Genomic DNA, 23,126 nt, shown 5'->3' with positions numbered 1-23,126 from the left:
AATGTTTTCCTCTTTTGTTGTGCTCCAGTTTGTCATTATTTGCTCTGTGGAAACATTTCTCAAAATGCCTTTTGGTCACAGAGAACAGATGCACGAGGAATGAAAAAAAAGAAATTAATTAAATGGAGTGAAAGGAAAATAAGTTTAATGGAAGTGAAAATACAATGAAAGTATCTAGATAGGAGGAATACATTGCTTTTTTTTTCCTTTCTGTTGGCAGTAGGTACAGTGTAAATTTGCTCATGGGCACTGAATACATGTTTGTGTGGTTTAAATGGGAAGTCAGGCAGAGTTCAAATAAACCAGCTTTTAAATTAATGCAATTATACCAGCTTGGCAACTTTGTATAGCCATTTTCATACTTGAATGTTTTGGTGTTTACTTTTCTGAAAGAGGCTGTATTCACATCTGACTAGAGCACTGATTTATCATTTGCCTTTGTGTGAGGCTCAATACTGGAGTGTTGAGGGAGATCAGTAGGGAGATGTCCATGAAGGAAAAGTCTTGTGTGCAGTTCTCACCTGCAATATGGTTCTAATGAGTGCTCTTGATTTAATGTTAATATTAGTGACAGGTGTTATCTTGAGCTGCTTACTGAAATTTGCTTTGATTTTGAAAAAGGGAAAAAAATTCTAAAAATGTTTCCTTGTACTTTTAGATCAGGGCTGTCAAACTCCCCGGACAAAAATGACAGTAAGTACTTTTATTTAACACACTCTTATATCTAACTCTGTCTCTCTGTCTCTCTCTTTCTCTCTCTGTATATATACAAAACGTAATGAGGTGTACTTAAAATGTGAGATCCCAGTGAATTAGAGGGATGCTATTGAAAACCAAAAATCAGTGTCTTTGAATGATCCTAAGCTAAATTTATAAAGCTTTTTAGTCTTTTTCACATCTGTAGGTGAAATAAAAATTTCAAATATTCATGCTTCCTTTTCAGTGTCTTCTGGGAAACTAAATCATCAACCATGTGTTTTACATCTATAGTGCATATAAATGTTGCATAAAAGTTGATCAACACACTGTGTGTCTTATTCATGTGTTTAGAATGACTAGTGTATTTATTGAGTATAGAAAAGGAAGAGAATTTCACTGTTCAGTTGGAATATTAAGGTGTAGCTCAGCTTTAAAAAGCTGAAAATAAATCTTCACTTCTTAAATTTTATCCTTCCCAAGAGAAGAATTCTCCAGGTGCTCAAGGTCTGATTGACTCTGTTACAGAGTAGGGAAGCAGAGCCTTTTGCAGGATCACTGTTTGGAAGGAATTGCCTTTTAAATGCAAATAGGCATCAAAGGTAAATCTTAGATTTAAGTGAAAAAGTGAAAGTTTTTGATGACAATATAAATACATTTATGAGAAACACAAAAAATTGCTTAGGTAACTAGAGACATCAGACAAGCTAGCCTGTCATGTTAAAAACTTCCAGTATTTTATGTTCAATGATGTTAATTCAGACATGTAAAGATCATGTCAAAGCTATGTGTGATACAGTATTTTTTAAATATATTTTAGGGAGCATACACCTGGTGGAGCATATTGCTGTTCTGGGGACTGGGCTTTCTTTCCCTATCTAAATGGACATATGGGGGTAGTCTTCCTATATATGACCAAATAAAACTGAGAGTTTGTTTCTCAAATCAGGTTCTGAAAGAGGTACAAAAACCATGTCTGGAACAAGAGGGTTTTTTACCTCTTGACCATAAGATGCAGTTTGAACCTTCTGGGTTGTTCCCAGGTTATTTATTGTCACTGTTGCAGAGCCAGCAGGGGGAGCTCGAAGCTCACACTTTAGGTAATAAAAAAGTGTTCAGAGAATTTTCATTCAGAAAATAGTCATCTTTGGACTGTGGCATAATTCAAGAAGATCTGAAGTTTGTGCATGCTGCTCGTAATGAACTTTTTTTACAGCTAAAATAATTTTTTATGTTATAAAATTGCTTAAATAGCACTTTCACTTAAAGAAGCATGTTAAAAAAAAGTGTTTACAGTACCTTCAATTAGGAAAAAAAAAGGAAAATTAGCCAGAAGTCCTAGCCCTCCTCTTATGATCCTGGGGCAGTGGTAGCTCGGTACTAGGAATGTAGAATAGCTTGCAATTTTAGAATAATAGTTGGTGCTGCTTTGTTATGTTTCTGTGAGCTTCCTCTTCAGTATCTCGTTTATGAAAAGTATCAGCTGATACATTAACACAAGAACTTTGTGTTGGAATCTGTGTGGTCCAACAGCACCTTCTCTTATTTGCTTGTCTGCAGGGCTCAGCTCCACCACCTTCTCCAACACCTAACAGAGAAATGAAGAACAAGGCAGTTCTTTGCAAGCCTTTGACAATGACAAAAGCCACGTACTGTAAACCTCATATGCAGGCAAAATCTTGTCAGACAGGTAACTCCTGAACTGTGCCAGAACTAATCTCCTCATTGCAGCTTTTTCTTAACTATTACTGGTTTTTAACATATTGCAAATATTCTGATTTTTTTTTCTCACTAAATGGCAGGTGTAAAATATATTTAAATACCTGGCAGTATTTGCCTTTTTCCTTTTTCTCTTAATAGAAGACGAGTGGAAGAAAGAGTATGTCCCAGTGCCTATTCCTGTACCAGTCTACGTTCCGGTGCCTATGAACATGTACAGTCAAAATGTTCCTATTCCTACCACGGTTCCTGTTCCTGTAAGTGAGACTTCAGCTTCATTTTGAAACTGGCATCCCTTCACATGCTTGTGCTGCTGCTTGTTCTCCTCCTGGTCCATCTAAAGGATTGCAGGGTGCTTCAGGGCTATTTATTGAAAAATAAATATCCTACAGCGGCACTTGAGTCCTGATTGTTCTTTAGGACCTGTCTGCCTGCTTCCAGTGTGAACACCTTGTGCCACTGGGATTTTTAGGAACAGTTCTGAGTGATACTGCTGAATATGCTGAATAAGCCTTTAACAGCAAGGTGTGTTCTTGTAATAAGGCAACTGGAAAGGTTGTGTTTGGAATGGATGGCAGAGTGGGATAAACAGCAGGAAAAAACAAGCCACTAAAACAAGATGCTGATTTGTCCAAACTGTTGGTCTGAGGTTACAATCAGATAAGTTTGAAGTTCCAAAGACCCTTCTTTCTTTGACCAGCTTTTTGTCTTTTTTTTTTTTCCCTGTGTCCTTTCCTGCTGTCCCTTCTGTTCCTAGCTCCTTCATGTTGGGTTTTTAACCTGTCCGCATTTTTTGTTAGCTCACACTAGAGTGACTTGTTTCTAATCTGTTATCAACTCTGTCCTTCAGAAGAATATAGATTTTTTTTTGGTTGTTGGTTGCTTTGTTGTGGCATTTTTTCTTTTCTAATTATCTCTGCTTCCCTGTCTGCACAGGTGCCAGTTCCAGTTTTTTTGCCCACTACTCTGGATAGCACTGAGAAAATCCTTGCAGCAATAGAAGAGCTGAGGGGAAAAGTGCCCGGAGATCCTCTGGAAGCTGAGCTACTGAACTTGTCTGGGGTGGTACCTGAACATGTTGGAAAAGCTGAAGCTTCTGATGTGGCCAGTGAGTTTCTTGATGAGTTTTTGACTGTTTGGAATGCTGGGGGATGTGTGTGACTAGAAGGATTTGGTTTGGTTTTTTATTTTAGGGAAAGTTTGAGTACAACAGTGCTGTCATTGAAGTCTAATATGAAGTTGTATTGTACTTTAATGTCAGATGGCAGCTAAGTACCACACAGCCACTCACTCAGTTCCCTCATGCCTGGTGGGGAAGAGACTTGGGAAAAAAAGTAAACCTTGTGAGTCAAGAACAGTTTAATAATTGAAACAAAATTAAATATAATACTAACTATACTAGTAAATACAACTAAAAGAGGGGAGAGGGAGGAATAAAACACAAGAAGGCTAAGTGATGCATCATACAGGTGCTGTCCACCCACTGACCCAGCCTGTTCTTGAGCAGCAATTGGTGGTTCCCAGCCAACTTCCCCAGTTACATACTGAGCACTGTGTGTCCAACACCCCTTTGGACCCTTCAGCTCAGCTGTTCTGGGCATGCTTCCTTTCAGCTTCTTGTGCATTCTGGCAAAACCTGGGAAACTGAAAAGCCCATGATTTAGAGTAAGCACTACTGGGCAACAACCAACACATTATTCTCATAATAAAAATTTATATCCAAAGATCAAAAAGTCCCACATACTTTATACTTTGTAGTTTTAGTTTCTCAGTGCCCATGTCTGTTTGCTTTTCTTTCCTGGCTCTGCTTGCCCAAATCTTCAAGTCTTTCCTGTGTCTTTCCATGAAAGTTTGCCTTCACTCAGATGAAATTTTGAAGGTTTTTTCCAAGCTCTTTCAACAGATTTCTGAAAGATTGTTGACAAATTACATCCACTTACACTTTGTGCCTCGTTATGTAGGAGGCCAGTGGAGCTGCAGTCCTGGGAGGCTTACTGTATTCTGATCTATTCTTCTACTAAAACTGCACATTTCTGTTAGCACTGCAAGGTTGTCATTTTCAGTTTCGTGCTGTCTTTTGTGAAGTATAGGTAGCTAAATGAGCAGATGTATGGGATCAGAGTTTTCTCACTTACAGAGGACTGAATTTGGAGCAATCAGTGTTTGCCAGAAGCTGGAGAGAGTTCCAGCTTTGTTTCTCCCTGCCTGCATGCCTTATTTGAGAAACAGATCCTACAGAAGCAGAATTGAAAGTCTGTTCTGTTGTGACAGGATCAGGTAGGAAAATAGACAGTTAGTTTTGGCAAGATTGTTTGAGTTCTGGGATTGGTTGATATGATCCTGGTTCACCAGTATTTGATTTCCTATACATGTGCTTTGCTGACTCACCTTCATGGAGAAGAACAATGGGCTAGTAAGTATGTTTTAGGTTTGAAGGAAATCAGGTTGGAAAAGTAAATACAAGATACCAAGAACAAGAAAATGTAGGATGGTAACGAGCAGAACAATCAGTTTTAGAGCAAATCAGCTTCTAAAGTTATAGATCTGCTCCATTTGGCTAATCCATGTGTTGGTTAAAATAATGAAAATTTTTTCCTTTTGTTTTAAACAGGTGTGATAGTTGACTCCAATCTCCTAAACTCAGAGTCACGGACAAGTTTGCCTGATGTTCCATATGAGCCAGACCTTGATATTGAAATAGACTTTCCAAGAGGTAATTCTTCTGTTATTTTAATAAATACTGTGACACTTGGGGCAGCCCTTGTACCTTGTTTAATCATCCTTTCAGAGAAGCTTTATTTGATTGCAGGATCCACCTGATTGACTGACTACTGTTAGGTAAAATTTTGCCATGCCTTTGGGGGCATGGATGGGGGACTTCTGAATTAGTTCTTCTATCTTTCTAAATGCAGTATTTGAAACAATGCAGAGAAAAGGGGAAGTTAACCATTCACAAAGAACATGGGTGCATTATTTGTTTTGGAGGCTCAAGGACTCAGATGGCATGTGTCATGGAAAACATAATGAATGCATTCTTCAATTTCCAGGTATTTTCATGGTTTAGAGAAATTACTAAGGAGTCAACTTCCCATTCAAGTTTGTTAGAAAATTGGCAGGCAAGTTGGCATGCTACACACCACTTGTGTTACCTTTTAATATCTTGATAATGTCCATATCAGCATTTGAAGCAGTAGCATCATTTGAATTAGCAGGAAAAAATCATTGCTTTGGGACCTTTCTTGAAAGAAATTCTTGTTGCTATCTAGTACAATTTCTACCATTCTACAGAATGCAGGGAACAGTGTCTGTTTCCTTAGACCATACCCCAGTCAATCCAAGATCCAAGAAAGCTTCTGGCTGTAGTTACTGTCCCTCTTTCAGAGCTTCTGTTGGACACAAGACTCTCATACCTCAGCTGGGCAGGTTCTGCAGGAGCTGACAGGCTCCTTCTGTGCTGAAGACTACTTCTATCTCCAGCAGATGTCCAGTTTTCTCTATACCTAATTTAAAGAGAAAGCCTGGGGGTTAGGCTGACCTTAATCTTGGGAAATTTAGTCAGATGCATACTGGGTTTTTAACCCTCTTTTTAAGGGAGGCTGGGTGCATGAGAAAGAAAAACCATAGAAGAAAAGAAACAAGCAAGTTGGAGTAGTAAGTGGCAGCAGTCTGTAAGAGGCATTGATTACACTGAAGTGCTTCTGAGATAAGATTCTTGGTGGTATCAGGAGCAGGACTGCTTTTGAGTCTGGGGCAGAGTTCTGAAATCTCTGCATGTAAGTGGTATTTCATCTGCTCCAGTTGGAAAGCTGGCTTGAGAAATAAGGTGGTGAAATCAGATTATCAGAAGAGTGTTCAATTTTGAGTGAAAACATTCTTTGATGGCTAAATGAGGGATGAACCATCTTCAATAAAGTAAATGAAGGTGGGACTTGGAACACTACATCCATTCATAACTTGTCTCATTTCTCCCTGAAACAGAGTCCTCAGTCCTACCCCTGAAATGTTAAATAAACAGTATTTTGAGGTATTGCCATACATCTGCTTACCAAGCTTAACTGTAATATCCATCATGAGCTAGACCTCCGCCACTTGTATAAATCTAGACTAAACCAGTTTCACTGAAGGAGTTTGCCTTCTGATTCTTAGTGTTTTAAACCAAGTGTGATGTGCTACAAGAAATAACAAAACATGTATAGAAATCATCTAAATTCATGAACAAAACTACACATACTAAGTAAAACATTATGTAAGAGTCTACAGTAAGAAATTCCACCTTTGCAACTTCAGATAATACTTGAAATGTTGAGCATTGCATACTCCGAAACCTACTTAGAAATAAACTATTTGACAGCTTTGTCTTACAATATGACAGCTTTGTCTTAGTTTAAATATAAAAATAGGTTTGTTTTGTCTTACCAAAATCCAGTGTTTGGTTATGTTTATTTGTGTGCCTTTGTGGACATCTTATGTTAAGGCACGGCAATATAGGTAATTGGGTTTTTTTCAAAGCAATGTTATTTAAAAGACATTTAGAAATAAGTTTATGTTAATGTATTTTCAGCAACTGAGGAGCTGGATACAGAAAATGAGTTTTTGTTACCTCCTGTTTTTGGTGAAGAATATGAGGAACAGCCCAGGCCTCGGTCCAAAAAGAAGGTAATTTTTTCATGGTATTAAAAATATCAAGAAAAGCACAAAAAATTATGTAGGAAAAAATGTCCTTTTTTTTTAGCTCTGATAATGATTTACAGCATGTTACTGTCTACTCATACCTAATATCCTATCTTTATGTCATACATTGATACATTTCAGGGAATAAAATTATTTCCGTGGTGAAATTATTATGTCTGTTGCAGATAACTGTTAGATTTGATAGCAGTGTGATTTGTAAATTCTGATCCTGTTTTTGCTTCACAGTGGCAGAACTGTTGATGGAATGTGCCACTGTGTATACACCTACTGTATTCTTAGCAATCCTGTTTTACCTTCTACTTGAACAAAGGGGTCTTGGTTTAGTTTGGTGGTAAGATGGGAAAAAATTGGCATTATCATGGTTTATAATGGAAACCATACCATATAAAAGAGTTTAAAATTATTTTTATTTGCTTGTAATTTTCCCAGATTTTATTTTTAGCCAATCTTAGTTTAGACATTGGATACAAATTAGCCATAGTCTTATATTTAGAAGGACACTACCAAGAAATAGTTTCCTGTGCCTGGCACAAAGCTGAAATGGTTTTTTTCCAATAACTGCAGTAGATATTGCAGCTTTAAAAAAAACAGCCAACTTCTACTAAAGCTTTCTGATAATAAATGGGTCTTTCTAGTATCAAATCTGGAGTAAAAAAATATTTAAAAAATAATAGTAAAAAAATATTTAAAAAAAATAGCTTTTGCTATTATGCACTGGATATTATCACATATGCACTGCTAGGCATGCTTTAATCTGGATCCAGTGCTGCCTTTTCCATTGGCAAAGGGTTCATTTGAGGAGTGGAGCCTTGTGACACAGATCTGTCACACCTTCGGCTCCCTGCGTATGGACACGCTGGAGTTGTGTGAGTGCACTGGGGTGCAGTTTGCCCTTTGGCCGTGCCAGGTGCTGTGTCCCTGCTGGTGCCTTACCCTGTGTTGCCGTGGCAGGGGGTGAAGAGGAAAGCCGTGTTGGAGTACCAGGCGCACGATGACAGCTCCGAGAACTCTGAGTGCAGCTTTCCCTTCAAATACGCCTACGGGGTGAACGCCTGGAAGCACTGGGTAAAGTCCCGCCACACAGACCAACAGCTTCCAGAGCTAGAGGAACTGAAATCGAGTAAGTATTGCCAAAAGGCTGCCATCCACATTCTGACCTGCTAGGGATTCTGACCTGCTTTTTGTGTGATTCTCAGCTGGAATTTTTGATCGAATTTTTCTCATGTCCCTAATGTTTCCAGCATGACTGAGATTATTTTACCACTGAGTTGCCAAACTTTTTCTTCCAGTTTTTCCTGTTTGGTTCAAAATGCTGGGTCTCACACTTCTCACGAAAGCTAGGACAGCACCTTCTTGGCTATTCTGATTTTCTGCGACCATTTTAATTGTTTGTTCGTATCCTATTTTTCCTCATATTCTAACTCACTTCAGGGCTCACACTGTTTCTGGGCTTCTGAATGGCAAAGAAGGGACATCCTCCTACTCTTTGTCCTTAAGGAGATCTTCCTCTGAGGCTGGATTACCTGGCTGTGGAGCTCTGGCACAAGGTGGCCTTTGATCCCCTGGAGCCATGCTGCTCTTTCTGCAGCTCTCCTCTCTGTATACATTTGTACTGTATGGGAAGAAGGGAATTGCTGCTACTCCTGCTGTTCTTCAGCTCCCACATGCATCTCAGCACCCTTGTGTTGTGCTCTTGGGTCTTTGGAAACTGCTGTTTCCCCTGAAGGTGCCCCTCTACACCACTGGCTTCACTTCAGCATCTTGGGCTGCCTCTGTGTCATCCTGAGCTGTGCATGACAGTACATTTGTTAGCAGGTGTTACTGCATTTGGTTAACTAGACATTACTGTGGGAACCTTGATTGTTTTACTGCAGACCTAACATTTTAACTGCTTAGTACATTTTAGTCTCATTCATTGGTTAATGGAGAGGACATCAAGCCAGATTCCCAGTTTCCAGTCAAAAAGTACCCCATCCCACCTTCACTGTGTGACAATTCTGTTGTATAATGTAGCATTTCTTCTCTATTTTACAGTAAAGTCTGTGAAATTAAAGGAAGATCTATTATCACATACTTCAGCTGAGTTAAACTATGGGTTGACACATTTTGTCAATGAAATTCGAAGGCCTAATGGAGAGAACTATGCACCTGACAGCATCTATTATCTGTGTCTTGGAATTCAGGAGGTTAGTAGAGGCTGTAGAGATGGGAAATGGAGCTGCTGATTTGACTGTAACCCATTTCAGTAGAAGAGTGGAGATAACATGGATTTACTGGCTAGGAGCTACCCTTTATACATGGCTGTGATCAGGCTGCTGTGTAATCGTGTTGTAGAGAGCTGTCTATGTAGGAAATGAGTTTGCAGTCCCACCCTGAAAGCTCAAACACACATGGGTATATTGTAATAATTTTAAGCTTCTTGCTGGGTTAAAGCAAGTAATTAACCCAGTCAAAAACTACATAGTCTTCTCAAATGCTGTGCTTCATTTTGTTTGCTAAAGATGTCCAGTGTAAAACCAGAATGAAACAAGGCATGATCTCTAAGCCTTTGACTAATTCAGTTCCTTAGCATATAGAGGAAACAACCTAAATTAGGTGTCTTTTGGGGAGGGTCTGATTTACTGGGTATTGCAGACTGTGGCCAGGCAGGATGGAGTGCAGGAAACTCTGCTGTGTTGGCTGTCCTACACTCAGCAAGATGGGAAGGGGTCAGGTTGGATGTAGTGGATGTGAGGGCAGTAACCTTTTGCTAGGTAATTAGAGAAGCTGTTTCACAGCTGATTTTTTAAGCAGGGAAGGCTGTCTTAATTTTTGCTACATAAGGCAAAACATAGGCAAAATAAGCAGTGTTCAGAGCTGAGAGCACAGAAAATTTCATTCAAGTTAAAAGGCAATAGAAGGTGTGTATGATGTGGAAAGCAAGCTGCTCACAGGGTTTGCAGTTCTACTTAAACTGTTCCATACTTGAGGCAGAAGTCTTGAATCAAGTAACAATTTTAAAAATTGAAATATTTTAAAAGTAAGTCATAAAGTAGTAATTTTCCTGTGTTGCAAGTATGCAAAAATAAAGAGTTAGTTGCTACCTTTGCCTCATTGTTGAAACCTGAGAAGCAAACATTGATTTTAGTCAGTGGCTTTTTAGTCAATATTGCTATAAGGTGTGTTTCAAATTCAGCTAGCTTTCTGCTTCTGCACTTGCATGATACACTGTCTCTCTGTACCTTTCTGTTGAATTGAAAATACTCATCTTAAGCAGATAAACAGTACGCAGAGGGAAGTATGTGTTTAATAATGGAACTCAAACAGTATTTTTTAATCTTTCTCTTTGTACCTATGACATTGTCTATTTTGTCAGTCATGAAAGCTAGTTGTGTAAAATATCTTCTTTTCAGCTCTTCAGAACCATAGTTTGTGTGGCAGCCACAATTATCATGAGGTCTAATACACATACACAGTGCTGGAACATTAGTGAAGCAACATGTGGTCATTTTACTGCCTATATTTTGTGTCTGGGATTTAATTCAGGCAGTGTGAACAGCCCTGATTTGTTGGCCAGACTGGTAGGAAGATGTACTGTGCTCTGATGAGTTTGCATTTCACAAAGGCAGACAGCAAGTGAGGGACAAAAACATGTGCTGTGAAGGGCTGCAGCCATCATCTGTGTGCAAATGGCAAATATTTGGGGGCAAATATTACCACCCTTCTGAAGAAACATGTTTAAGCAAGCTAGTGGCTAACTGGCATATCCAGTTAGAAATTTACTAAATGCAATGCAGTTGTAACAATGCACAATAGAACTCCATTGCCTTCTAGAATTTGCTTGGTCCTTTCCACCAGACAACCCCAACCCTGAAAGAGAATAAATTGTCTACTACTGCATCAAAGGTATTGGCTTTGTTGAACTTGGAAGGAGCTCAAAGCAATGAAATTATGCCATTTAAGGATACAGTTGGGCCAAATATCATAATATTTTGCTATCTTAGAGTAAATTTTCTCTTCAAAGGAAGAGGATGTAGGAACCATAGGCTAGTAAAAAAGTGCATTCCCCTTTCACCAGCATTACTGCACTCATTTTGGCTAAATACTCAGTTTGGAGCTTTTCCTCATAGATAGAATGTGGTTTGAGCCCAGGAGTCTTCAAGTCCTAAGTTGATTGTTTTCTTTTTTGAATTTGTAAACCAGCTTTTTCCAAAAGGAAGCACTGTAAAATCTGTTCCAAGAAACCAGTCCCTGAGTCAGATGGTGCAGTTTCTCAGTTCAGGTTAATTTACAGCTGAAATTGTTCTGCTTTCAGACAGAAGTAATGTTTTTTCCGTAATGGTTTTGATAGCTCTAAAGTAGTGATCCTGAAGGATAACACACTTAGAATTAAAGGTTGCTGCATGGTCAAGCAGGCATCTAGTGGAGATGGTTCGTCTAGAGGAAGGTGTTAGCCTGCAGAGCTCCTTTGTTGCATCATGGCCTTCATTCTTGGTCCCTAATTGGGATTTGGTTTGGGATTTTTTTTCTAGTTTTTTGTATGTCTGGGAATGGGGTTGTTTGGGCAGGCTGCCAGAGTTTGGCAGATGTTTGAAGGTCAGACAAACAAAATCGCTGTGCACGGTGATTCAGCCTGTTCTCCTCCACTGTGGGATTCAGAGGCACATCCAGCTCCTTGCCATGCACTGCAGTCACAGCAGAGCTCCTCTCAGCTGGGAATGGCTTGTGCTCATGCTGCCCCTGTAGGGTTTGGGAATGAAGGTTTGCAGGCTTGGCTGGTAGGTTGGAGTCTGTCCTGCTGCACATCATCCTTCTACAGACCCTCTGGTGCTCAGGGGAGCTTCAGGCTTCAGCTGGGGGTGCCAGGGTTTAGTCAACAGTTACTCTGAACCAGGAAGAACTGTTTTTAGTTGAGTTCTCACAGGCTTGTGTGTGGATTGGTTTTGAACCAGTTTTCAGTCTTCATTTTCACTGCCAGTATTCAGTGTGAGTGTTTAATGCAAACCGAGAGAAATATGTGGTGGAAAAATGTGCCAGGGAATGGAAAGGAGAAGCCATGAAGCTTACAGTGAGCTTATGTATTATCTGGCTTCGGATTGCTTTATGAAATCAAAACTGGTGTACATAGAAACAAGCACATATGAGAGAATATTGTGCTTTGAGGAGTTAAACTTGCCATATAAGATAGTTGCCTAAATGAAAATGTTGAAAACCTGTAGGAAGTGTATTCATTCATTTGCCTCTATTATAAAATTAAGTGCAAAGATAAGGAGGCTAGGATGTACTGAACCATAATCGCCTATCAGTGTTGTGGTTAATGTGATTTCAAGCATGGTGTTTCAAGAAATAGGTGTCATTTCCAGAAGCAAATGTGTTTTTTGTCTGTCACTTTTATTGTATTCACTAACAGGCATGTTCTTGCAAAGATAACACTGAAGTGGGAAATTTAAGAAGGCAATCCTCCCTTTCTTAGAAATGTCTCAGAGATGATAATGTCAAACAGTAGTCCTCAGCCATTAATTCTTGGTAAAGGTTCAAAAGAATTTTTGTCTGTAAGGTCAAGAGGGTAAGATAATTAGATTGCAGAATAGGCCAGTGCCTTGCACCATTGCTGTATATTATTATCACAAATATATGGGTGAGTTTTTTTCTCCCACTTTTGTATTGAAGATGGCTTTGTTACTGTCTGGAGTTCACATTAAAAAGGGCAGATTCTTGCTAAATGTGGGTTGGTTTTGGGTATTTTTGAAGGCCTAGGTGTAGGAAAGGATAAATTAGTAGTTTGTGGTTTGGGGTTTTTTTTTAATGACTCCCCATTCACTGATACAATGTTGCGCACTGGAAATCTTGGGGAAAAATATTAGTTGTAATTAAACTATTTCATTTCTAACTGGATTCATATCCAGTTAGAAATTTACAACATACAATTATATTGGAACTAACTGTTACCTGTTAGATATTGGAAAGGCGGCATAGCTTTATTTTTAGATACTGCTTTTCAGTACAACACTTGCAAAGTTATAAAAAAAAGAAAACCCTGTAGCACAGGAGTTGTTCTAATCTGGAATTGTAAATACTCTGTCTCTCTCTTTTCTGTAGTATTTATATAGGAGTAATCGGAAAGACAACATATTTATTGATCCCATCTACCAGACGTTTGAACAGGAATTAAATAAAATCCTTCGAAGCTGGCAGCCAAGCATACTTCCAGATGGTAATTTTCTTTTTGGTCATGTATGATTTTCATCTCTTAAAAGTTATGTATTCTTAAGCATGCACATATATATATATATATATATATATGTTGATATATGTTATGCATTGCAATAGCAGGTGATGAAGAATTACAGATGTGTCTTCTAAGATTTAATTTAAAACTCTACCTGTTTTTATTTGTCTCGTTTCTGAGTAATCCACGCTACAAGAGTTGTTTTTGCCACTCACTTAAAAATTACTACCCATCTTTAGGAGAGAAAGTTAAAAAAAGCTCTTTGACCTGTAGTTTTTACCAGAGCTGAACTTATTTTTTTGCCCATTTTTTCCCCCAGATGGAAGCAGGCAGGCAGGTGCTGCGCTATGTGTAGGCAGGGCTAACAATTGATGTACTTTAGAATTTCTCACCTGGATTAGGAGGACTCTGCTGGGAGAGAGTCCTCCTAATCCAGATGGCTCTCCCAGCCCAGAGAGCCTCTGTGTTGGGCCCTTCCTGCATCCTGTTATGGTCCAGGAATGCTTTCCAAGTGAGATATCCATTAATAATAAGAAGGAAGAAGGTACAGTGTTTGGAGGCCTTAACATGAGCAGAATAAAATAAACTCAAAAATATGCCTTTTATGATGGAATTAAGGTTACTCCATTGAACATTAATTTCTGTGAAACAGCATGAGAGAGCTGCATGTCAGAAATACTGTTGTAACTAAACAAAAATGTGCTCTCTCTGAAATAGCCTGTACTGAGATTTCCCATTGACTGTCTCAGCAAGTGTCTTTAATAGGTGGGTTTGGGGAGTGTGGATATGAAAATAAATAAAAATAAATAAGTTTATCAGCAGCTTCTGTCATGATAATTTTGTTGCATTTCCTAGTAAAAAAACTTGATTTTTTTTTTTTACATTGACAGTTCATGGGCTGATCCATTGTGTTTTCTCTACTATTCTTTCTTTCCAAGGATCAATATTCTCTCGAGTTGAAGAAGATTACCTTTGGAGGATTAAACAGCTAGGATCACATTCACCTGTTGCTCTTTTGAATACTCTGTTCTACTTTAACACTAAATATTTTGGCCTGAAAACAGTGGAACAGCATTTAAGACTTTCTTTTGGCACTGTTTTTAGACAGTGGAAGAAAAATCCTCTAACAATGGAAAGCAAAGCTTGTCTTCGATATCAAGTGTCTTCCCTGTGCAGAGCTGACAATGAAGGTACTAAGGCATTTCAAAATTGGTATTGCAGGAGCATCCACATGGCTCTGGTGAGGGACATCTGGGCACCTGGCCAGGAGCCAGAGCTCTGCCTTTGCATACCAAGTCTAGCAGCTCTCAGCTCCCACAACTCTGATTGGAGTGTGTGGTCCATGGGGACTCAGGGTCTCTGAGCTGATTTGAGCCCACTGGTCTCCATGTGAAATGCTGTGACTTTGCTGTGGTTGTGGGTGGCGTTTCCAGTGTGCACATTTGCACAGTTGTGGTAACCACCTCGTGGTGCTTGGTGGGTTGCTTATGGGGAATTTTACTGAAAAACGTAAAATAACTTCAAGTTATCGCTTAGATGTTGTTAATTTTCTTCCTAAAGATAAAATTGCTACTGGAAAAAGGAAACATGAAGATGATGTGCCAGTATTTGAACAAATTGAAAACACATCTGATCCAGCTAGATGCCCTGTGAAAATGTTTGAGTGCTATCTGTCTAAAAGGTAAGTGTGATACAGGCTAATACAGACAGGGTCTAGAGTAAACCAGCTCCAGAAAGGAGCTGTTTTGATGCAACATGAAATGTGCTCAAGCAAAGGGAATGGATTGAAATCTTCTGAAAAATACCTAAATGAAATCTCCACTTCTGTACCTGGACATTAAGTGTGGGAGCAGGGGAGTACTTCAGTGTTAATTGTCAAGGGCGCCATGTGGGAATAACAGTACAATTCAATTTTCCTACCTGGGAATACCAACCATCTCTGCAGAGAACTGCCAGCAAGGGTTCTGGTGAGTTTTGCTACTGAGAGGTTTGTTTGTTAGGTCCCCATCTCTTCACTAAGAATTGGGTTAAGACAATGGATTTGCTTCATTATGAGCTATCCGGCATCTGGAATGTAGATGATTTTGAGGTACCCAGTATGGAAGCATGTTTGAAATACTTTGTAGGAAAATGGCTACTGGCAGTAATCCAGTATGTAGAACTAGATTGTTTCCATCCAATCCCTACAATTAATTGTGCAGGAAGGAAGGAAGCAGAATTTATTACATGAAAAAAAAAGCTTAGGCAACTCTTAAAAAAATTAATTTACTAGCTAAGTGTTTTGGAAGCTTGAAAACAAGATTTCTTGGAAAGTACTTTTCCTTAACTGTAACAGCCATTCAAGTGACTGTTTTTAATGTTTTGTTTAGCTCTAAGGGAAATGAGGGCAAATGATACCAAAGAAAGAAAATCACCTGGTATATAAAAGACAGTAAATTATGAGACCCAGTGTGTGTTAGGAAACAGCATTATGGTCTGAAAGGTGAAGAAGGAGCTCACACACAGCATCAGCAGAAGTACAAGCACGTGATGCTATAGAGAGAAACAAGTAAACAAGAGGTTGTGGTCTGTTAATGCAACCACCTGTTTTTCAAAAATTCAGTTGATCCTGGTTGTTGCAGGGGGATTTGGCCTTCACTTTCTCTACTTTCATGATTTGGGGAGGATTTGTCATTAAAAAGTCAAAGTTGGATTTTTGGACTGAGTTACACAATCACTGGGGGAGAGACCACATAATTTTTTTTCTTTAGGAGGAATATCTCAACTTTGTGAGAAAAGAATGCTCTTAAACCCATTTGGAGCATCAGTTATGATGTGGTTTCAAGCCATGCTGTCTTGCAGATGTTGGTCACCATTGTTAACTAAAACAGCAGACTGTTTCTCCTGGTTCTGCTACTTAATTTTGTTGAAACACTGTGAAAACTATTGCAAAATTTTAGGTAATGCCAGCTGTTTGAAATATACTTGGCAACCAGTGGACAGCTGTATAGTTGAAATTTCAGGATGTTTTCATTCACAGCTATGAAGGACTGTATTATTGTCTCATTATAGTCTCAAACTGCACTTGGTGGGGGGTTTAGGTTGGACATTAGAGAGGAATTTCTCCACAGAAAGGGTAAGTAGACATGGGAATGGGCTGCCCAGGAGGGTGCTGGAGGTGCTTAAGGAAAGACTGGATGTGGCATTCAGTGCCATGGTCTGGTTGACATGGAGATGTTGGACCACAGATTGGACTCGATGATCCCAGAAGTCTTTTCCAACCTGATTGATTCTGTGATTCTGTGGTTGCTCGTTGCTATAAAAATACAGTTGTTTCAAGCAAGTAGGAAGGACGTTAAAATATTTCAATTAGTAGACTATTTTAAACAACCATATTTTACTTCTTAATCTGATTTACATGAGAACAAAACAATCTGATAATCACCCCAGCAGGTGAAGAGCAACACCTGAAACCTTATCAAGCAATTTGGGAAGGTGAGCTGGTGAAAATCCTTATTTTTACTGAAGAAACATGAAATATAGTTGACTCCTGAAGTCTGCAGTATTTGTGAAGGAGGGAGCTTGAGTCATCACTTGCTCATCCAGAACTGAAAATTCTTTTCTGAGACTTGCCTAAATGGATGAACTGCTAGGATTTCCTGAAAGGAGTCTTCTCTAGTGTCTTAGGGGATGTCTCTGAGCTGCATGTAATTCTATAATATAGCAGCTAAGGAATTAAGGGATTAAGATTTCTAACAACCAATCTTTTAAATAAAACAGGAGGAGGAGAGATTTTAGCTGCTTACACTTCTCTGCATCTCAGAACTACCATCCTTGGCTTTTCAAGGGAGCCCCAGGCTTTACATTAAGAGGTAGCCACATCAGCCAACAATTGTGTGAGCAATTATTGATGTAATTGGTGTAATTAGTGTTGGGTCTCTTTGCAAATCATGGAGAGTACTTTCTGGTTTAGCAAGACCTGGATGTGCAGGTGTTTGAAGAGTCTGTGATCTCTTGCATGCTTGCTGAGTCCCAAGCATCTGGGGCTCTGCAGGTGTGGGACTGGCTGGGTTCGGGCCAGACCAGGCAAGGTGTGGCCCAAACTCCTTCTGTCAACAAGACCACATTTCTCATTATTCTTTTTGTTTTGGTTGGTTTGGGGTTTTTTTGGTAACTTGCCTAGGTGCAGTTAGAATTGTGTTTGTGCAAGATTTTGGAGCTGCCAATGTCCTGTTTTGTCCTGTGAGGCTGTTTCTAACCCGCTATGTTTTCCTGCTGGCAGCCCACAGAATCTGAACCAGAGGACAGACATGTTCTATCTGCAGCCAGAGTGCTCGGTGTCGGCAGAGAGCCCCATCTGGTACACTGCCACCTCGCTGGACCGCAACACTTTGGAAAACATGCTTGTACGGGTTCTTCTAGTAAAAGATATTTATGATAAAGACAATTATGAACTGGACGAAGACATAGATTAAAACGAACTTCCAAAAACTGTCAAAGACAACAAACAGCATTAGATATAGTCATGCTGCTAGACCTTTACTATGGAAAACATTTCAAGTTTACCCTTTGTTTTATGAGTTTTGTAGCAGTGTGTACCCTCACCCGGGTATTACCATGTAAATAGTTTGTGAGTGTAAGTCTCCATTATTCTGCGTAGTGGTTTTAGAATACATAACAAACACATTTCAGATTCTTTTTTTATTATTTATTTGATTAGGTATGTTTGTAACTTTTTACATTGCAAAATATGAATGAGAATGTGCCATGTGTAATTTTTTTCCCCCCGTAGTAAGATACATCCATGTTGCACAACTCTGCTGTTGGAAACTCCCTTGGAGGAGGCTCTTTTAATGGCTTCTGAAACCAGATGGTTGTGTATGGGTAGCACTACTAAAGTTTAGAACTTGCTGTGTCTTTCAGAATTTTTAAATGAATTGTAAACTAATAGGTTTTTTACTTTTTAGTTACTGAAGCCTTATAAGGTTATGTAGAGAGATTCCATCTTATGTACCAAAAATAGATAAAAGAGAATGCTGTCAATATTGGTGTACTGTAATGTGAATCTATTCTGGTGAAAACACTTTTTTGTTGCCCTTATTAAAACCTTAGTGTCCTTTCGTTATTTGTGACTCTCTCTCAATTGCCCCTACAAATAAAATAGATATGTAAAAATAAGTGAATATAAGCTTAGAGCATGTGGTCATCAAGACACGTTATTTTGTAAAAAGGAAAACTAAAACCAAAAGCCCCTCAAAGAAAAAAAAGGAAAAGGAAAAAAAGAGATGTCTGATGACAATGCTGTATAATCCTTTTTTCATCTTTACTTTTCCAATCATAAATGCCAGTACCTCATATTAATGTAAATTTGTCCTTTGTAGCCTTATAGAAAGGGGTTCTATGCCATATTACATGAAGTAATATGGTATGCTAAATTTTTAACTTGTTTGTCCTTGCATTGCTGTATTTAAATACAGTCAATACTTGACTATGAGCGGAAAGATTCTTTTAACTAATGCCTCCATTCAAAAGCCATATGAGATGTGAAGTTGCAACAAGTCGAAAGATGATTTTTCTTGAAGAAAAATCCTTTCATTTGCTCTATATCCTTTCCTTGTGCTTACTTTACTTAAGTAGTCTGATTTCCAGATACATGTTTAACTGCTTAAGTTCTGTTACTTGCTCTTATTTAACTAATACAAACAATATGGTGGTTTAAACAATGGTTTTGCTGTTGTACTGAAAAAATGTAGTAGAGTATTCTACTATAAAATAGTCATAAGCTTAAGTCTCTCCTAAATGGCATTAATTATCTGTTGAGAGGAATCATCTACTAAAGGAGAAACTTTCTATGTATATATATTACCACCTGAGGATTTATTTCTTGCAAGGGCTGCATGGCTTTTTCATTTTCCTTAGCTTAAAAGAATGCACATAAGGATGCATCTTTCTATATAGATAAATAAAGCTTCAGTTGCTTTGTTTTGTTAAACAAGTTCATTTAAATTTCTGCTATTCTGGTGTGTCTGTGAGTATGTATTGATTTTAGATATACCACTATTTCCAATGGAGATGGAAATGTACATGTTTAATTTTTCATTTCTTTCTGGTGGCGTTACCCTTCCTGTGAAATCAAGAAACACAACACAGCACCAGTGAGTAGGTCACCAGCAGCTTCAATGCACCTTTCCCTTTGTGAGTGAATACTTGAGAACTTTGTTCATTAACACCTGTTTTTTTCAAACAGCAGCCATAGAATATGCCCATGACACATAAAAGGGATGAAATCAGGAACTGGAGTCATTGTTTTGTTCTGGTCTCTCCTGCTTTTTTAACACCTGACTTGACCACAAGTTAAATTTACATATGGGGATCGTTACTAATGACCTGTGTTAAATGAAATTTGAAATATTGCATTTAAACATAACTTTTAAGTGTTTTGATAAATAGCAGTAAGGATCACTTGCAGCCCCTTCTCTATAGCTCAGACTTCAGGGACTTCAGCAGAGGTTTCAATTGCTCCCTGATTATAACTGTGTTTAATGACAAACACACTTTTGTAAAACTGCAAACCTTTAATGTGAAACTGAAAGTTAAGTATATGTGTTGAGTGTTTTGTCTTCAGCAAGAGTTTTAAATTCTTGTTATCAAAGTCAGATTACAGCTATTTCTTAAATAGTAAGGTCAGTCTTTAGTATGGCATGTTGAACAATCTGTAGGCATTTTCAGCACCGGGGGGAAATAAGTAATACTTCTTAAATTTTATCAGAAACCACATTATTGTTGTAAAATTCCTTCCATTTTCTACCCAAGATTGATCTGCCATCACTAAAAATAACCAAGTTGGGTTTTGAAATAAACATTTTTACACATAGATCCATGTTGGAAATGTAAAGATGGTTGTTAAGAAAATAACTTTCATTCCAGAAGATGGAGCTATTCCATCATCAGCAATAATGTTTTTTGAGTGGTTCATGTGTTCAGATTGAACGTTGTAAACTGCAGATATATTGCAGTCAAGTCTGCATCATGCTTCGATGTATGCATTTTATTCCTAAATTTGAATGGTGATGCAAAATGCAATAAAATACCTTAGTCCTGGAAAAATAAAGATATGCAATTTTATAGTAATTAGGAGTTCAGGGCAAATCCTTTTTTTTTCCCTTTGGCAGAACTGTCAGCAGCTGGAGTAGAATAAGATTGATGTCAATGAATTTTATGCTGCGCAGGACAAAATACGATGCTCTGCTCTACACAGGCTTTCAGGTGGGGATGTGTGTAAGAAACCTGCCCTCACTTTCCTCCTTAAGAGGAGTTGGAGTGGCACCCTGGCTGTTGAGGGCGTCCCTGTGAGCTCTGGCAGAGATTACCTGGGAAATGCAGTGTGGGGGCTGCACCCCTGTGTCCATGCTCAGCCCTGCACCCCAGTCCTGGCAGGGTTTTCTTGACTTCTCCAGTTGTGCCAACATCTGCTCTGCATCTCCTGGCTCTCAGATCAAATTTGGAACAATTCCCAGGTGAAGTCGTGGCCTTAAGACACTAAGAAAGTTGGATAGGAGCAGTAAGAAAATCACATAGAAAATATAGTTCCATGTGAGAAACAGTGAAAAATTGATGCAATTTTCAGAAAATAAATTTACTTTGATAGTCATCTTTTTTATCTGTGACTGTGTTCAGTCAATGAGAATCATGCAGCTTTTTGCGATGAGGGAACTAAGCATCAATTACAGCAGTTGATTTTTATTGAACAAAAGGTTGTGGTTGTGAAATAATTTCAGTGTTTACAATATTAATTACCTTTAAAGTACTCACAGTGGGACTCTGCAGTGCAGCAACATTTATTTTCCTAGTACCTGTGACTCTGTCCTATGAGAGGCTGTGTAAATAGGTGAGGAACACAGGAGAGGTGGTCTACAAACCTTGCAGTCCCACAAGGAAGGTGGTGTGTGAGATGGAAAAGACATGAGTAGTGGTAGGAAAATCTATCCCGTACCCATTTTTGCCAGCCTTTTTTATTATATAGGAGAGGGTTTTTCTGTTCCACTTTCCCATTTTGTCTGTTATGGTTAGGAACAGCAGTTAAATATTTTAATTTCCATTTTTTTTAAACATCCACTCTTCAATTCATTGCACTCAAGTTGTGCATTATATAAAACACATTATGTGCAGGACTGAGTATGTGGCAGAGTCGGTGGAGTGGGAGTTTAAATTACTGAGATGTAAGAGGGTGTTTGGCCATCACAGGTGAAATGAGTCTCTGGATTATAATACTAAAGGTCAATTATGTTTTGGAAGCGTTGAATTTGAAGTGTTGAAACCCAAAACCTCAGCACATGAGCCACAGCCCTTGGGACCAGCATGTGATGGGGCCTGGGCTTTGAAACCCAGGCTGGTGTTTGTGAATGTGACACAGGGAAACAGGGCACAAAAGGGTGACTGTGTCCACTTTGAACAACTACCAGAGTTTAAAAGTTGCAGGTTTAAGATGTACTTTCTGATGAGGCCTTCTGAGCTTCTGACACCTGGTACAACTTCCTGCATAGCCTGGCTCAAAGCTTTTCAGGCATTCCTGCATGCATGGTGGATGTGGAAAAGAGGTAGGTATGTAAAAGGGTTTAGTCTGGTGAGTTTTAATTTTGGGAAATTGGTGTGTTGGTGTTTCCAAATACATATATCTGGAAAATTGTTTCCTCACCCAAGAACTGGTTATCTTCATGGAATAAAGCTACTGATACAGCAGTCATGCATGACACATTTGCAGTTGCATAATACGAGTAGGGAAGAATGCAGTTAGCTCTGTATTGTGTCCCAGGTACTGGTGAGGTATTCCAGCACTTCTGCTGATTGTTTCATGACATGTTTTCCTATCTCCAGTGTGCTTCCCCCCCACCCCCCCTTCCTTTATTTGTGTTTGTGTTTGGTTTGGTTTTTCTTGATGTGTGAAATGAAAGAAGAAAATCTCTGAAGATAACACAGTTCTTGGAAAAATCCTTCAAGGACTCCATCAGCCATTTCCTCTGTTGCTGGCAGGAGGATGTGAGAGGTGGCTGCTGGCAAGAAGCCACAGAGTAGCCCTCTTGTTTGTCACAGCTATAACATGAGTGCCCAGACTCTGCTAATCCCCTCATGAAGCATGGTTTTACCTGGGCAAACCAGTGTTAGTGCCAGTCCCAGAAACCCTTCTGAGCAGAGCAATTTCTGCAGATGTTCACAAAAACCAAATAGAGAAAGAAAATGAGGAGATCCAACTCAACTTTGATTTCTTACTCAACTACGTTTTCAAATCCCAGAGATGTGAGTATGAATGAGGAGTGAACATGATCTGAGCTTTGCTTTCTCTGAGATGTGGCATTTCCTGGGGAGGTGGCCTGTGGCACTTGGGCCATTCCTGGCTGCCACCCTGTCTTGGGGCAGGGGACAATGGCAAGGCAGCAGCAAAGCTGCTGTTCACCTTCCTGACGTGAGAGCTGAAAGCTTCCTAGAATTGTTCCCCAGGATTAAATCCTTACTTGGCCCAAAGTACTGAGAGTTGGACAGAAGTACAGATACTGAAAATGTGTGTCCCTCTGTCACTGGGTGCCTACAGCTGTGCAGGAGGTGAAAGTTTTGGAAGACAAAGCCCATGGATGCCAAGCTGGAGAGGCAGTAGGTTGGACTTGAAATGTCTGGAAAGAGCAAAACCTAATATTAAACCAGCTCCTTCTTTGAGTTATGCCTTATGAGTTATCCTGGTTTCAGTTTGTATATTAAAAAAAAATTAAAATTTTGTTTTGGTGGCTAGGTCTTTCCCCAAGCAGGAGCAAGCTGCTTTGGTTTCTCTCAGAAGAACTCA

General features: G+C 39.1%; 1 protein-coding gene across 8 annotated transcripts in view; it reads left to right on the top strand.

Moving 5' to 3' along the window:
- ZMYM2 (zinc finger MYM-type containing 2) overlaps positions 1 to 20,391 on the top strand; it is an 88,340-nt gene extending 67,949 nt beyond the window's left edge. For all 8 annotated transcript variants that reach the window (XM_064717788.1, XM_064717781.1, XM_064717772.1 and 5 more), the window contains 12 exons: positions 659 to 693; positions 2,257 to 2,386; positions 2,557 to 2,672; positions 3,352 to 3,523; positions 5,027 to 5,128; positions 6,977 to 7,071; positions 8,059 to 8,227; positions 9,142 to 9,293; positions 13,186 to 13,300; positions 14,254 to 14,505; positions 14,876 to 14,996; positions 17,577 to 20,391. In XM_064717788.1, coding sequence (XP_064573858.1) covers positions 659 to 693; positions 2,257 to 2,386; positions 2,557 to 2,672; positions 3,352 to 3,523; positions 5,027 to 5,128; positions 6,977 to 7,071; positions 8,059 to 8,227; positions 9,142 to 9,293; positions 13,186 to 13,300; positions 14,254 to 14,505; positions 14,876 to 14,996; positions 17,577 to 17,769 — 1,652 coding nt within the window. In that variant the 3' untranslated portion in view covers positions 17,770 to 20,391. The remainder of the gene's footprint in view (positions 1 to 658; positions 694 to 2,256; positions 2,387 to 2,556; positions 2,673 to 3,351; positions 3,524 to 5,026; positions 5,129 to 6,976; positions 7,072 to 8,058; positions 8,228 to 9,141; positions 9,294 to 13,185; positions 13,301 to 14,253; positions 14,506 to 14,875; positions 14,997 to 17,576) is intronic.
- Positions 20,392 to 23,126: the final 2,735 nt, after the last annotated feature.

The sequence above is a fragment of the Zonotrichia leucophrys genome, chromosome 1 (assembly GCF_028769735.1).
Source record: "Zonotrichia leucophrys gambelii isolate GWCS_2022_RI chromosome 1, RI_Zleu_2.0, whole genome shotgun sequence".
Classification (NCBI taxonomy): domain Eukaryota; kingdom Metazoa; phylum Chordata; class Aves; order Passeriformes; family Passerellidae; genus Zonotrichia; species Zonotrichia leucophrys.
Note: the sequence above shows the minus strand (reverse complement) of the source record. Positions and strands in the feature narration are given on the sequence as shown.